At 35.8% G+C, this 17375-nt stretch overlaps 1 protein-coding gene and 1 pseudogene across 1 annotated transcript; both read right to left on the minus strand.

Annotated features, from left to right (window-relative positions):
• Positions 1–6812: 6812 nt before the first annotated feature.
• On the minus strand, positions 6813–7733 carry LOC125124243 (olfactory receptor 7A10-like). Its single transcript, XM_047774392.1, has one exon. The coding sequence runs from the start codon at positions 7650–7652 to the stop codon at positions 6813–6815; it is 840 nt and encodes a 279-aa protein (XP_047630348.1). The 5' UTR covers positions 7653–7733.
• An 8383-nt stretch (positions 7734–16116) lies between these two features.
• On the minus strand, positions 16117–17094 carry LOC125124613 (olfactory receptor 7A17-like; annotated as a pseudogene).
• Between the last annotated feature and the right edge of the window lie 281 nt (positions 17095–17375).

Below are 17375 nucleotides of genomic sequence, written 5' to 3' on the forward strand. Positions count from 1 at the left end.
ATAATTGGGAAGAAATTCAAGCTCTCTTGTGAGTCATTATTGATGATGAAGACTGAAGAAATATATTTGCAATAGAGGAGACATAGAATGAATAGTATGTTTATTCACCACTCCTTTAGCAGTGATGATACAATTTGGAAAGATTGAGGTATTTCCTTTGGAGCAATGGAAGGATTGATATATGTAGGTAGCAATGGACATTTGTAATCAGAATCAGAAAGACAATCAATGTCAATCAAATCTGTAAAACACTCCATCCAGTCCCTCACTGCAATGTATAAACCCTCTTAACACATGAACACTGCTTTTCCATAGTTCGATGAGTAGATTTCCAGCATGAAAAAGAAATGTTTTATACAGTAATACAATGTATATTTTTAAATTGTATTGCAGTGTAGTTGTTTTAAATATTGTGTTAGTTTTAGGTGTACAGCAAAGTGATTCAGTTTGTACATGTACATATAGTCATTCTTTCTCAGATTATTTTCTCATATAGGATATTAAGAAATACTGAGTAGATTCACTGTGCTATATAGCAGGTCCTAGTTACTTATCTATTTTATATACAGTAGTGTGTATGTGTTTATCCCAAACTCCTAATCTATCCTTCCCTCTTTTTCCTTTGGTAACCATAAATTTGTTTTCAAAATCTGTGAGTTTTGTTTCTGTTTTGAAAATTTCACTTGTATCATTTTTATTAGATTTCATATGTAAGTGATACCATGTGATCTTTGTCTTTCTGACTCACTTCACTTAGCCTGATGATCCGTATTGCTGAAAATGGTACTATTTCATTCTTTCACATCTTCTTTATCCCTTCTTCTGGCGATGGACATCTAGATTGCTTCCATGTCTTGGTTATTGTAAATGGTGCTGCAATGAATACTGTGGTGCATGTATCTTTTGAATTATGGTTTTCTCTGAATATACACCCCAAAGTGGGATTGTTGGATCATAGGGTAGTTCTATTTCTAGTTTTTTTAAGGATCTCCAAAGTGTTCTCCATAGTGGTTGTACCAGCTTACGTTCCTGCCAACAGTGCAGGAGGGTTCCCTTTACTCTTCACCCTCTCCAGCATTTATTGTTTGTAGACTTTTGATGATGGCCATTGTGATTGGTGTGAGGTGATATCTCATTGTAGTTTTGATTTGCATTTCTCTAGTAATCAGTATTATTGAGCATATTTTCACATGCTTTTTGGCCATCTGTATGTCTTCCTTAGAGAAATGCCTATTTAGATTTTCTGCCCATTTTTTTCTTTGTAAAAATGTTTTTAATGACATTTAATTTCTGTAATAGATTTAAGGATATTCAGTTCCCATTATAGAGCATTAGCAGTTTGTGTCTTTCAAAGAATTGGTCTGTTTTATTGAAAAATGGTCAAAATTTTTGACATAAGATTATTCATAGTATCTCCTTATTATCCTCTTAATAACCATAGAATTGGAGTTCCATGGGTTTAGAATCTGACTACAGTGGCTTGCCTCTCTGTGGAGGTGCATACTTGATCCTGGCTGGCTGGTCCAGTGGGTTTAAGGATATGGTGTCAGCAGAACTGCTGCATAGGTCAGAGCTGTGGTTTGGATCCAATTCCTGACCCCAGAACTTCCGTATGCCATGGGTGTGGCCATAAATATGTATTTTATATTTATATATAAATATATATATATATATCCATAGAATGTGTAGTGATGCACATTTGTCATTGCTAATATTGGTGGTTTGTGTCCTTTTTAATTGATCGCTATGGCTATGGACTTGATTAAATGCATTGATCTTCTTAAAGAAATAGCTCTTGGATTTATTGGTTTTTCTCTATTGTTTTTCTGCTTTCCATTTTCTTATTTCTTTTTGCTTTAATTTTTATTCTATATTTTCTTCTGCTTACTTTAGGTTGAGCTTACTCTTCTTTCTTAGTTTTATAAGACAGAACTGAGATTTATTTGAAACTTTTCACCTATTCAAATAAAGGGACCTTGTTCTATAAATCTCTTACCTAGTATTGCTTTATCTTCATCTCACAAATTTTATATATTTTCATTTTTATTCACTTAAAATGTTTATAGATTTCATTTTTATTTTTTTTTTTTGACCCATGATTACTTGAGGCATTATTTATATTTACAAATTGGTAGTATTTTACAGAGATATTTTTATTGATTTCTAATTTCTTTTTATAGTGATGCTCATTTTCAGAAGTTTAATTATGAGGTGACTGTGGTTTTCTTTGTCTCTTATGTAATTGGACTTGATATTCTGGATGACCATGTGTTTATGTATTTAATCAATTTGGAGAATTTTTTGTCTAATATTTTCTCAAATAATTTTCTATCCTTTGTCCTCTCTTTTTACCTTTGGACACTTGGATTACACAGATATTAATTCACCTGAATTTGTACCACAGGTATGTATGTGTTTATTTATTTATTTACTTACTTATTTGTTGTCTTTTTAGGCCTGCAGCTGCAGCATATGGAAGTTCCCAGGCTAAGGGTGGAATCCAATCTATAGCTGTCAGCATACACCACAGCCACAGCAATGCAGGAGATCCAAGCTGCATCTGTGACCTACACTGCAGCTTGGTTCTGCCCATTTTTTGATTTAGTTTTTTTCTTTTAATTTAGAGTTGCATTAGCTGTTTATATATTTTTGGAGATTAATCCTTTGTTGGTTGTTTAATTTTCAAATATTTTTTTTCTTTTTCTTTTTTTTTTTTTTGGTGTTTTTAGCACATGGAGGTTCCCAGGCCAGGGTCAAGTTGGAGCTGTAGTTACCGACCTACACTACAGTTACAGCAATGCAGGATCTAAGCCATGTCTGTAACCTAAACCACAGCTCATGGCAATGCCAGATCCTTAACACATTGAGTGAGACCAGGGATCAAACTTGCATCCTTATGGATACTAGTAAGATTCATTTCCACTAAGCCATGATGGGAACTCCTCTATGGGTGGTCTTTTAATTTTGTTTATGGTTCCTTTTGCTGTGCAAAAGTTTTTGAGCTCAATTAGGTCCCATTTGTTTATTTTTGGTTTTATTTTAATTAGTCCATGAGATATTGCTGCAACATATACCAAAGAGTTTTCTGCCTGTGTTTTCCCCCAAGGGTTTGAAAGCTGGACAGCTACGTATAAAAGAATGAAACTAGGAATTCTCTAACACCATACACCATAAACTAAAATGGATTAAAGACCTATAAAGTATAATTTTAAAATTTGCTTTATCATATCTAAGGTCATCTGTAACTCTAAGGTCATAGCAGGTTAATTTATTTATACAAATTTGTGTTTCCTTGTAGATACCACATGAAAAATATATTGGATAATTTCTATTTGCCAGTGACCATGGTAGGCATTGTGAACATAGAATTGAATAAAAGAATAGAAGATAATAAGTTCCTAAGGAGAAGAATAAAATTGAATGAATTTATGTAAAGCACAATATATGTCAAAGTCAAGATTATCAGAAAGGGAAGTTAAGAAAGTGATATAGAAGGAATGATGAGCCCAAAAGGGAAGACAAGTCTGAGATTTTCCTATGACATACACATAAAACAGGAATGATTTCCAAGACTAACTTTTTAAAATAAGAATATACAATTTAAGACTATTCCTTTAGTAAAACAAGCAAAATATGACTTGAAATAATACACTTTATTTAAGAAAAATTTATTTTCATAAATCTGTCTAGTCACAACATAAATGGGAATTATCCAAATTTTCTCTTTAAAGATTGAGAATAGATAGAGGGAGTAGAAAAATGATAAAAAATTAAAATTGGGGGAATTGCAATATCTGGCTCCAAAGAAATGAACCCTGCATTTTTGGGCCCTTTTCCTGCCTCAGCGCAATTGCCCCTTTTATAACTGCCATCCCAACAAATCTTTTTTAGAGCCCTCTTTAAGTATTTGTTCCTCAGACTGTAGATAAAGGGGTTCAGTATGGATGTGACCACAGTGTACATCACTTAAGGCTGTTGTACTTGAGTTGGAGCTGTGGGTAGCAGCAGAGCTGAGGTATATTAAGGATGTGGGTTTGATCCCTGGCCTTGCTTAGTGGGTTAAGGGTCTGGCATTGCCGTGAGCTGTGGTAGGTTGCTGACATGGCTTGGATCTGGCATTGCTATGGCTGTGGCATAGGCCAGCAGCTGTAGCTCAGATTTTACCTGTAGCCTAGCAACTTCTAAATGCTGAAGGTGCAGCCCTAGAAAGCAAAACCAAAAATAAAAAGGCAAAAAAAATTGGACCTAATTATACTTGAAAGTGCTGGACATCAAAGGAAACCATAAAAAAATCAAATGACTACCCATAGAATTGGATAAAATATTTGCAAAAGAAGCAACCAATAAGGGACTAATCTTCAAAATAGACAAACAATTCAGGCAGCTGAATATATATATATAAAATGACCCAATCAAAAAATGGGCAGAAGAGCTAAATAGACATTTCTCCAAAGAAGAGAGACAGATGGCCAAATTCACATGAAAATATGCTCAACATCACTAATTATTAGAGGAATGAAACTCAAAACTAAAATGAGTTTTCTTTTCACACTGGTCAGAATGTCCATAATCAAAAACTCTACCAACAATAAATGCTGAAGAGAGTGCAGTGAAGTGGGAACACTCTTACACTGTTGGTGGGAATATAGAATTGTATAACAAATATGGAATACTGTATGGATGTTCCTCCAAAAAACTTAAAAATAAAAACTACCATATGATCCAGGAGTTCCCATCATGGCTCAGCAGTTAGCAAACCTAACTAGTGTACATGAGGATGCAGGTTTTATCCCTGGCCTTCCTCAGTGGGTTGAGGATCTGGCGTTGCAGTGAGCTCATATCTGGTGTTGCTGTGGCTGTGGTGTAGGCCAGTGACTGAAGCATTGAATTGACCTCTAGCCTGTGAACCTCCATGTGCCACAAGTGCAGCCCTAAAAAGACAATAACAAACAAACAAGCAACTACCATATGACCCAGCAATACCTCTTCTGGGCATATATATGGAGAAAATCATAATTCAAAAGGATACATGAGCCCCAATGTTCTTTGCAGCAAAATTTATTATTTATTTATTTATTTATTTATTTTATTTTTTATTTATTTTTTGGGGGGGTTCTTTTTCTTCTCTTCTTTTATTACTCAATGAATATATCACATCTATAGTTGTATAATGATCATAACACTCTGATCTCACAGGCTTTCCATCCCACAGCCCAGGCACATCTCCCTACCCCCAAACTGTCTCCTCCAGAGACCATAAGTTTTTCAATGTCTGTGAGTCAGCATCTATTCTGCAAAGAAGTTCTGTCTGTCCTTTTTTCAGATTCCACATGTCAGTGAAAGCATTTGATGTTGGTGTCTCATTGTGTGGCTGACTTCACTTAGCATGATAGTTTCTAGGTCCATCCATGCTGGAAAAAATGCTGGTATTTCATTCTTTTTAATGGCTGAGTAATATTCCATTGTGTGTATGTCTCACATCTTCTGGATCCACTCCTCTGTCAATGGACATTTAGGTTGTTTCCATGTCTTGGTTAGGTTGTTTCCATGTCTTGGCTTTGTAGCAAAATTTATAATAGCCAAGACATGGAAGCAAAATAATATCCGTCAACAGAGGATTGGATAAAGAAGATATGGTAAACACATATAATTGAATATTATCCATAAAAAACATGATTATGCTATTTGTAACAACATGGATAGATCTAAAGATTACCATAGTAAGTGAAGCAAATCAGACTGAGAAAGACTCATGTCTCTTATACATGGAATCTTAGAAAAATGACACAGATAAACTTAATTACAAAACTGAAAGAGAAACACAGATTTCAAAAACAAAATTATGGGAGTTCTCTTGTGCCATAGCAGGTTCAGGATCCAGCATTGTCACTGCAGCAGTTTGGCTCATTGCTGTGGGCAAGTTTAATCTCTGGCCTGGGAACTTCCATATGCTGTGGGTTAGGCCAACAACAAAAAAGAGAAAACAAACTTGTGGTTACAAAACGGCAAAGGTGGTGGGGGTTTGGATTAAAATATGCAGGCTACTATACATAAAATAGGTAATCATCAATGAATTATTGTATAGCACAGGAAACTCTACTCAATATTCTATGATAACCTACGTGGAAAAAGAATCTAATAAAGAATTGATATGTGTGTATTTACAAGAGAATCACTTCATTGTACAGCAGAAATTAACACAGCATTGTAAATCAACTATACTTTACTAAAATTTTTTAAAAAATTAAAAAAGAAACAATAAATAAGGAGGTTAAAAATTATGACCAGCTATAAAACACACAAATTGTTAAATCTACATTATCTTGAACAGCAGTTAAGTTAGTGATACATAGTGAAAGCTGTGGTCTCAAATTTTCTCCTCCTATAAACTTGTATTTGTGGCAGTGGTTACTAAATGTGTTTTTTTCCCCATAAGGTTGTACAACCTAAGATTATTTTCTTAGAATACCTAGGAAATATTACATAGTATGTTATTTTTCATGAGAGAAAAATTAATAAAAAATTTATGTGGTCCCAGAGACATATTGAAATATCATAATATTTCATATCCAAAATTGGGAATAAAGTTGGTATAATAGGAAGGAAACAAGGGGAAAATTTTGAATATCAGAGATAGAAAGGAAAGCTTAATAATTTAAATTGTACAGGGAAACAGAAGTCAAATAAATAATACCTCCAGAAATTAGTAGAAAGAGCAAATTTTTACTTTCAAAATCTGATTAAATACCACAATTTATGGCTTTGGAAATTTGAGCCTTGCAATCAATGCCAGTTCTTCAGCCCCAAAGTAATTATCCCCTGTATTTCTTCTTCCCAAATAATATTTTCAGAGCTTCCTTTATGTCTTTATTCCTGAGACTGTAGATAAAGGGGTTCAGCATGGGTGTAACCACACTGTGCATCACCGAAGCTGTTGCACTTGAGTATGAACCATGGGCAACAGCAGAAATGACATACACTCCCATGACTGAACAATAAAATAAGAAAACAACTGAGAGGTGAGATGCACAGGTGGAAAATGCTTTATACTTCCCATGAGCTGATGAGATTCCTTTTATGGAAGAAACTATCTTAGAGTAAGAGGAAATTATTCCAGCAAGGGAACCACCACCCAGCAGCACTGCTGCAAAATACTTTACCATGTCACAGATGAAGGTATCAGAACAGGCCAGTTGGACAACCTGATTGGTTTCACAGAAAAAACTGGGGATTTCCCTGTTTGTACAGAAGGACAGCTGTACCACTGCTAAGCTTTGTAACAAGGAATAGAGGAAACTTATAGTATAAGATGACAGAAGCAGAAGAACACAGTGCCAAGGATTCATGATGACTGTATAGTGTAAGGGGTGACATATGGCCACAAACCTGTCGTAAGCCATCATGGTCAGGAGGAAGACATCAGATCCTCCAAATAATAAGAAAAAATACATCTGTATGATGCATCCCTCATAAGTTATGACTTTGCTGTGAGTCTGGATGTTCCATAGCATCTTTGGGATGGTGGTGGAGGTGAAACAGATGTCTACAAAGGATAAGTTGGAGAGGAAGAAGTACATGGGTGTGTGGAGGTGGGAGTCTGAGCTGATAGCCAGGATGATAAGCAGGTTTCCAAACACAGTGATCAAATACATGGAGAGAAAAAGCCCGAATGTGAGGGGCTGTAGTTCTGGTTCATTTGATAATCCAAGAAGAAGAAATTTTGAAATGTGTGTATTATTATTGGTTCCATACAGTAGAGGTGGTGGCTAGAAAAGAACAAAAATAAAATGACTAGTGACTAATTTTCATACAAATGTGCATTAATAAAACAAGTGGAAAGTTACAATTATTTTGAAGTTAAGCAATTAATATATGTTTTGTGTAGATCTCACCCCCTTAAAGGAGTCTCCATGACTTCCCTGTCTATAAATTTTTAGCTCAGGGTTTTCCATACAATTCTACAATTAGGTTATAAAGAATGTAAGCACATAATTCCATATAAGGTGTTTTCAGGTCCTATGAAGGGAAAAAAGTGCACTATGAAAGAGAAGATAAGGTGTTATTTTTTATTGGATGTTCTGGAATTTTGCAAATAAAGTGACATTTGAAAAGAGACATCAAGGAAGGCAGTGCAGGTGACAGGAGACCATTGAGGGGATGTGGGTATCCCATAGGGGAAAAGAACCAGGGCAAAAACACTGAATGTCTTTTTTCAGATATCCAAAGCTCAAAAGTAAGCCAGTATTTGTGGGAAGGCAAGAGGAAGGGGATGAAGATTGTGTTAGAGGATGCTGAGGAATAAAGTGGCTGAGGAATAAAATAAATAAAATAAAACCCATAATGTGAAAGGATACATGCACTCCAATTGCAGCAGTATTTACAATAGTTAAGACAAGGAAGCAACCTAAATGTCCATTGACAGAGAAATGGATAAATAAGATATGATATGTATATACAATGGAATATTACTCAGCCATACAAAGGATGAAATAATGCCATTTGCACCAACGTAGGGGGATTTAGAGATTAGATTATCATACTAAGTGAGGTACATCAGATAAAGATAAAAATCATACAGTATCACCAATATGTAGAATCTAATAAAAATGATACAGAAATATTTATTCACAAAACTGAAACAGATTCAAAGATTTTGAAGCCAAACTTCTAGTTACCAAAGGGGAAATGTTAGGGAGAGGGATAAATTAGGTTGGGATTAAACATATATACACACCAGGTAGGCAACAAGGGCCAACTGAATAGCACAGGGAAATCTATTTCCTATAATAGCCTATATGGGGAAACTATCTGAAAAAAGAATGCATATATGTATATGTAAAATTGATTCACTTCACTGAACCCTTTCTTAAAACTAACACAACTTTGTAGGTCAGTCATATGGCAATATTTTTTTTAAATAAAAATAAATTAAAAAATTAAAAGTTGTTACTTAAAAAATTTAAGATTTTTTGCCTAAAATATGTATGGAATATCAACTGGGAAATAGTCATTTTAAAAATAATTTAAAATATTGATAATGTATAAAAATGGGTATATGATATGCGAGCACATGATAATAGGCAAATAAAAAAGATGATCAAATGCATAAATCTTTGATCAAACTCAGTAATAGTTTACAAAATCAACCATAAATCACTTTTCATACCCAGCTTAAGAAAACATCAAAAGTGCGTCACACTGATTGGTTATAAACAGGTATAAAAGGGGTACTCACTCTCTAATTTTGCTGACTGAAATGTGAAATGTAATGAGGTTGGGAAGCAATCTGAAAACAGCTATAAATATTAAAAATAGATCTTTACTCAGACTGTCTATTTCCTGGCACTTTTGACATTCTGGCACAGATTGTTTCTTGTGGTGATAGGATTCTTGGATATTGTAAGATGTTTACTGCATCCCTGGTCTCTGCTGACAACTCCCCACATGACAGGTAAAAGTCTCTGGACATTGCTCAGAGTATTGCTTCTGTGGGGTCTAGAGTTTTATAGTAAAAATCTCAAAATATTTTTGTATAATTATGGTAAAGCTTTCAAAGCATGAGTAGCAAAGCTACACCATGAAATATCAAGCAGACATTGAAGTGGTGAATTAAAACTACACTACCGGATTGGAAGCAAGTCCCTGAGGCATTATTGAGTAGGAAGGAAAATTGGACACAAGGTAGAAAAAAAAGATTGCACTAAAAAATCAATAGCATGTATGATATATATATATAGGATTTTATTCATCCATAAAAGTTATGAATATGTGTATGTGCATATATAGGAAGAGAAGTTTTAAAAGAAGCTTAGTATTTATAGAAACAAGTGTGTCAGTAAGAATAAAATTAAGTTAGGATTAGGTTTCAAAACAACAGTGTGAAACAAAATTGAGATAGTATCCAAAATTAACCTTTAAAACAAAATAATATAATAAAAATGAATAATATCAACACATATCTCTAACAATAGATAAACTTCCAAAGACTTGGAAATGTAAGGATATAAGGTAAGTGATTTTAAAATTGTGGAAGAAGCAGTACCTAAAGTATACTTTCATCTTATATAAAGATATACAAGAGTTCCTACTATGGTGCAGTGGAATCAGTGGTGTCTCTTCATTCTGGGATTCAGTTCAATTCTGGACACAATGTGTTAAGGATTCAGCATTGCAGCAGCTGTGGCATAGGTCACAACTGTGACTCAGATATGATCCATGGCCCGGGAACTCCATATGCTGTGAGAGGGACCAAAAAAAAAAAAAAGATGTATGGATTCAATAAGTTTATGGAATGTAGCTCACCTTTAGTCAAATGTAATAAGATGGTTTCCAGATCCATCCCAGATGATGTTTGAAGGTGGTGAAACTTTTATAAATGAATCCAACCACAAAAGCCCAAATAAACAGTTAAGGAAATAAAGAGATTTTTTAAAGACAGATCATATCCATAAAGGGTGATTTATTAGCAGTAAGTATACAGAAGAGCTATCACTTTCATTTTGTTCATTAAAAAAATTTGCAAGTAAAGCAAACTAGAAAGATAGCTCAATTTTCAGTAAGGAAAAATGTAGAAAACACAATATGAATAAGTGATAGCATGACCACTTGCTGTGATAAACACAATTCTATAATATACATCTATACATACATAAAAGAACTCAGTATCAAATAGAAAAGTTAATGGTAAAACTCCAATTCCTTCTGTAGAAGAATATAAGCAAAAATAAGAATAAATACACTCTGACCACACTATGGGAATGTAAAGGGTTTTTTTACAGACTCTTTACGGAGAATATAATGAGTAATTAGGAGTTCCTTCTGTGGCTCAGCAGTAACAAATTTGACTAGCATCCATGAGAATGTGGGATAGATCCCTGGCTTTGCTCAGTGGGTTAAAGATCTGGCATTGCCCATGAGCTGTGGGGTAGGACACAGATATGACTCAGATCTCACATTGCTGTTGCTGTGGTATAGGCTGGCAGCTGAGGCTCTGATTCAACCCCTTGCCCAGAAACTTCCAGATTCTGAAGGTGAGGCCCTAAAAAGAAACAAAACAAAACAAAACAAATGAATAACCCACAGATGTACTCAGCTTCATAGGTAGGAAATATTTGCAAAATAAAGCTATTTATCATACTCCTTTTTATTTATCAAATGCTTTTTAAAATGTGAATACGAAGAATGAAAAGAGAATCAGTGAAATAAATGTCTCATGAGATGTTGCAAGACAATAAATTGATTTGAATCTTTCTCACGAATACATATACATTGTTGTAAATGCCCCATATTAAAAAATAAAAAGAAATTCTCTCAATTCACTGAAGAGACCTCCACACTTAGCATTCTGTTTTTATTCCCTTTAACGACAAAACTCTTTGAATATGTTCTCCCTTTACCAGAAGCACTGTATGTCTCCCATTCGTTTCTCTGATGGACTGCAATCACTTAACTGTCAACCATCACTCCTGTATTGCTGAATTCAATGTTCTCTTCTCTTTTTAGCATGATAAATAATTGCATTAATTAGTTAATCAGCAGACAAGCAACTGTAGAAATCTCTTTGCTTTGGGGTCCAGCTTGTGGGAATCAGGTGATCAATGGTTTCTGTGTTGGGGAAAAGTGACTGGCTTGGATCGTCAGAGTCAGAAAGTAAGACATATGAACAAGGGGAGATCTCGACCAAGGACTTCTGCGGAAGGGTGCCAGTGCCCAAAAAGCGTGCATGTGAAGAAACCCCTATTTATCCCTAACACACGTGGAATATCTGTCCCCTTCCCACTGGTCAGGTCAGGGCACACATTCTTCTCAGTTGGCTAATTTGAAACAAATTTGTTACTGGGAGGAGAGGTAAAAGGGGAGGGGTGGAGGAGGGTGTCTCAGATGAAGCAGGAACAAAGTGGAGTAACCCAAGACTTCCTTTGATAGAAAAGACATATGTTAGTTCTCACATATGTGCTCATCTTTGATTCTCTCTGACCCTTTCCTACAGTACCTCCTGGGCTCCCCTACTTACCTCACTGGGAACTCTGAGAGGAAAGGTACTGGGTGGAAGTCCAGATTCCTCCTGGATTGTCGATGATGGAGACTGAGGCTCTGCATCCACACAAGACAGCTGGAAAGAGGCTAGCATTAGTCTCCCAGCCAAATTTAGGATTCCAAAGGCAACAACTGTGCCCTGTCCAACACTAGCTTAGACATTCTGAGGGACTGTGGCAGTGGAGATATTTATAGCTCTCTGGGTCTGCTCATTAGCACATTTTCCTCTTTTTACTCTAACCTCTAAGCACATTATTTCCCTGTAGAATGGAGATTTCCTGGAGATTCTGTGTCCCCAAGAGACCAGGTTAGAATAAAGTGCATTCAGTGTTTACAATATCTTCTTCAGGAACTCTGCTGGCTTCTGACTCTAGCTCCCAACACCTTATGTCAAGACTTAAAATTTCCTCCAAATTTAACATTAGATTAAATCCCTGCCTGGGTTGGACACCTTGAATCTCCAAACCATTGACTCTTAGTGGAGACATAGCTAGCAAAATCTACAGAAAATTGCTCTTCACCTCTTCCTTTTATATAAACTTTGAGCATTGCACACCTCAGCTTGATTTGACAATTTGCCAAAATCATTAGGAATTTCATATTTATATCACAAATTAAGAGTTCTCATTTAGTTCCCTCATATTGAAATGTTTATTAGTTGAAAGAATCTATTTAGATTTTTTTCTACTTTAATTTGAGCTTGAACTAGTAAAGAGATTATTCCTTGCAGCTTCCAGAGGAAATCCAGCCCTGCAAACATCTTGTTTTCCCATTTTTAAAGTTTAATTGAAGTATAATTGGTTTACAATTTTGTGATAATTTCTCCTGGACAGCAAAGTGATTCAGTTATATGTATACACATATCTATTCTTTTTGAGGTTATTTTATCCTGATTTTCGCCCAGTGAGACCCATTTGAGGCTTCTGACCTCCAAAATTGTAGGAGCATAAATGTACTTATTTAAATCACTTGCATGGCAATTTTACATTAGTATTAAGAATTGAATACATTTATCCAATAAAATTTTGTTCAGGAAACTGTGATTACATTTCTAAATTCATTAGTTAGCTTCCCTTGGGTGAAGACAATTTGTGTTTTAATCCCATTTTAAGTTGAAGAAGAAATTTAAATTCAGTTTGGAGATATTTAGTCTCTTCAGCTGATAGGGATTTTCTTTTCTTTTTTTGATTAAAACAATTTTTTTATTGTTATTTCCCCAATAATTTTTTTTTCCTACTGTACAGCATGGTGACCCAGTTACACATACATGTATACATTCTTTTTTCTCACATTATCATGCTCCATCATAAGTGACTAGACAGAGATCCCAGTGCTACACAGCAGGATCTCATTGCTAATCCATTCCAAAGGCAATAGTCTGTATCTATTAACTCTAAACACCCCATTCATCCCACTCCCTCCCTCTCCCCCTTGGCAACCACAAGTCTATTCTCCAAGTCCATGATTTTCTTTTTTGTGGAAAGGTTACTTTGTGCCATATATTAGATTCCATATATAAGGGATATCATATGGTATTTGTCTTTCTCTTTCTGACTTATTTCACTCAGGATGACAATCTCTAGTTCCATCCATGTTGCTGCAAATGGCATTATTTTATTCTTTTTTATGGCTGAGTAGTATTCCATTGTGTATATATATCACATCTTCCTAATCCAATCATCTGTCAATGGACATTTGGGTTGTTTCCTTGTCTTGGTTATTGTGAATAGCGCTGCAATGAACTTGCAGTGCATGTGTCTTTTTCAAGGAACGTTTTGTCCAGATATATGCCCAAGAGTGGGATTGCTGGGTCACATGGTGGTTTTATGTATAGATTTCTAAGGTACCTCCATACTGTTCTCCATAGTGGCTGTACCACCTTACATTCCCACCAACAGTGCAGGAGGGTTCCCTTTTCTCCACACCCCCTCTAGCATTTGTTATTTGTGGACTTATTAATGACAGCCATTCTGACTGGTGTGAGGTGGTATCTCATGGTAGATTTGATTGGCATTTCTGTAGTAATCAGGGATGTTCAGCATCGTTTCATGTGCTTGTCGGCCATCTGTCTATCTTCCTTGGAGAAATGTCTGTTCAGATCTTTTGCCCATTTCTCCATTGAGATGTTGGCTTTTTTGCTGTTGAGTTGTATAAGTTCTTTGTCTATTTTAGAGATTATTCTCCCATTCTGTAAATCGTCATTTTGTTTTCTTTTTTGATTTCCTTTGCTGTGCACAATCTTGTCAGTTTGATTAGGTCCCGCTGGTTTATTTTTGCTTTTTTTTCTGTCCCTGTGATTTATGTTGAAGAGTGTTCTGCTTATGTTTTTCTGTAGGACTTTTATAGTAGCTGGCCTTACCTTTAATTATTTAATCCATTTTGAGTTTATTTTTGTGTATGATGTTAGAGAATGTTCTAATTTTATTCTTTTACATGGAGCTGTCCAGTTTTCCCAGCACCATTTATTGAAAAGACAGACTTTTATGCACAGTACGTTCTTACCTCCTTTTTGTAGATCAGTTGACCATCAGTGCTTGGGTTTATTTCTGGACCTTCTATCCTGTTCCATTGATCTATATATTTGTTTTTGTGCCAGTACCACACTGTTTTGGTGACTGTAGCTCTGTAGGCAGAACATTTTGACATAAACTGCCACAGTATCTTTTTGGTTCCACCTCCCAGAGTAATGAACATAAAAATAAAAAAAACAAAACAAAACAATGGGACCTAATTACACTTAAAACCTTTTGAATAGCAAAGGGAACCATTAAAACAATTAGAAGACAATACACAGAATGTGAAAAATTTTTGCAAATGAAGTGATCAACAAGGGATTAATCTCCAAATATAAAGTATCTTAAACAGTTTTATACTTAAAAAAATAATCAAAAAGTGCACAGAAGACATTTGTCCAAGAAGACATATGGATGACCAGTAGGAACATGAGAGGGTGCCCAATGTCACTATTATTAGAGAAATGCAAATCAAAACTATAAGGGGATATGTCCTCACACCACTCAGAATGGCCATCATCAAAAGATTTATAAACACTAAATGCTGGAGAGGATGTGGAGAAATGGGAACCCTCCTACACTGCTGGTGGAAATGTAGATTGATGGAACCACTGTGTAGGCCAGTATGGAGGGTCCTTAAAAACTAAATATAGAACTACCAGCAATCCCACTCCTGGACATATACCTGGAGAACACAATAACTTGAAAGGATACACATACCCCTATGTTCATGGCAGGACTCTTCACCATAGCCAAGACATGGAAACAACCTAAATGTCCATCAACAGAGGAATGGATTAAAAAGATATGGTACAAGGTACATACAATCGAATAATAAAAAAGAACAAAATAATGGCATTTGCAGCAATATGGACGCAATTAGATATTCTCATACTAAGTGAAGTAAGTCAGAAAGAGAAAGACAAATACCACATGATTTCATTTATATGTGGAATCTAAAATATTACGTAAATGAACCTATCTACAAAACAGAAACAGGTTCATGAACATGGAGGAACAGACTTGTGGCTGCCAAGGGGGAGTGGGATGGACCAGGAATATGGGGTTGGTAGATGCAAACTATTATATTTAGAATGGATAGCAATGAGGTCATACTGTACAGCACAGGGAAACTATATTCGAACCCTTGGAAAAAAATGTGATGGAATATAGCATGAGAAAAAGAAGCTGGGTCATAATGCTATATAGCAAGAACTGACACAACACTGTAAAAAACTCTATGTTAATAAAAATAAGTAAATTTCAAAAATCAAAGCAAAAAGAATAAATTATTTTTAAGAAACTCAAGTCTTCCCATGAAAAGTATGGAAATTTCCAAACATTTCTGATCCGAGGTTGAGAAAAACTTCTGGAATGTGTGAAAATGGACCAAAAGAAAACTGCCTATGTATCAGACAGAGCAGAAAGTTTAAAAATGAATAGTTGAAACTATATGGAAAAGTTGAATTCAAAGAAATAGAAACCCCAGGAAATAAATGGGAACAAATTCTATTCCACAGTGATAAAAATAAATCACAATTTTTGTTCAAGGCTTTGAGTCCTATAATCAAGGGCAGTTCGTCATCTTCAGAACAGTTGTCCATTTTATACCTGTCATCTCACAGAATCTCTTCAGAGCCCCCTTTAGGTCTTTATTCCTCAGACTGTAGATGAAGGGGTTCAGCATGGGTGTGACCACTGTGCACATCACTGAGGCTACTGCAGTCGAGTGTGAGCTGTGGGTAGCAGCAGACATAAGGTAGGTAATCTCCTAGGACTGAAAAATAAAACAGGGAGACAACTGAGAGGTGAGTGGCACAGGTGGAAAATGCTTTATACTTCCCTTGAGCTGATGAGATTCTACATATGGTGGAAACTATTTTAGAGTAAGAATAAAGGATACCAGCAAGGGGGGCCACCAGCCAGCAGCCCAGCTGAAAAATACAACACAGTGTCATTAAGAAAAGTGTCAGAACAGCTAAGTTTGACCACTTCATCGAGATCACAGAAAAAGTGGGGGATTTCCAAGTCTGTACAGAAGGAGAGTTAGTTGTAACACCATTAGGGTTTGTAGCAAGGAGTTCAGGGCACCCAAGATCCAGGACACCAGCACCAGAAGTCCACAGAACTGGGGGCTCATTTTGACCACATAGTGCAGGGGGTGGCAAATGGCAAAGAAGTGGTCATAGGCCATCACAGCAAGAAGAAAGTTATCCCAACCTCCAAAGAGTGTGGAAAAATACAACTGGGTGATGCAGCCTGCATAGGTTATAAGTTTATTTTCTGTCTGTATATTCACCAGCATCTTTGGGATGGTGGTGGAAATAAAACATATGTCCACAAAGGACAGATTGGAGAGGAAGAAGTACATGGGTGTGTGGAGGTGGGAGTCAGAGCTGACAGAAAGGATGATGAGCAGGTTTCCAAACACAGTGATCAGGTACATGGAGAGGAAAAGCCCAAATATGAGAGGCTGAGATTCTGGTTCCTTTGATAATCCCAGAAGAAGAAATGTTGAAATTTGGGTATCATTGTCTGGCCCCATGTGGTAGTGTTGATGATGACTAGGAATGAAAAAAATTTAATAATATGATTAATTTTTACATAAGCGGGCATTAATAACAGGCTGCAATTGCAATGCTATGTAGGGAAAAAAGCAGTTATATAAAAGAATGTGTGAGTGTGTTATCTTTTAAAAAGTATACTTGATTTACAGTATTGTGTCATTTTCTGCTGTACAGTACAGTGGCCCAGTCATACAGACATGGAGATCAGTCTTGTAGTTGATGGGAGAGGGGAGGAAATGAATGGATGGGGAGTTTGGGG

Source organism: Phacochoerus africanus, chromosome 4 (genome assembly GCF_016906955.1).
Source record: "Phacochoerus africanus isolate WHEZ1 chromosome 4, ROS_Pafr_v1, whole genome shotgun sequence".
Lineage (NCBI taxonomy): Eukaryota > Metazoa > Chordata > Mammalia > Artiodactyla > Suidae > Phacochoerus > Phacochoerus africanus.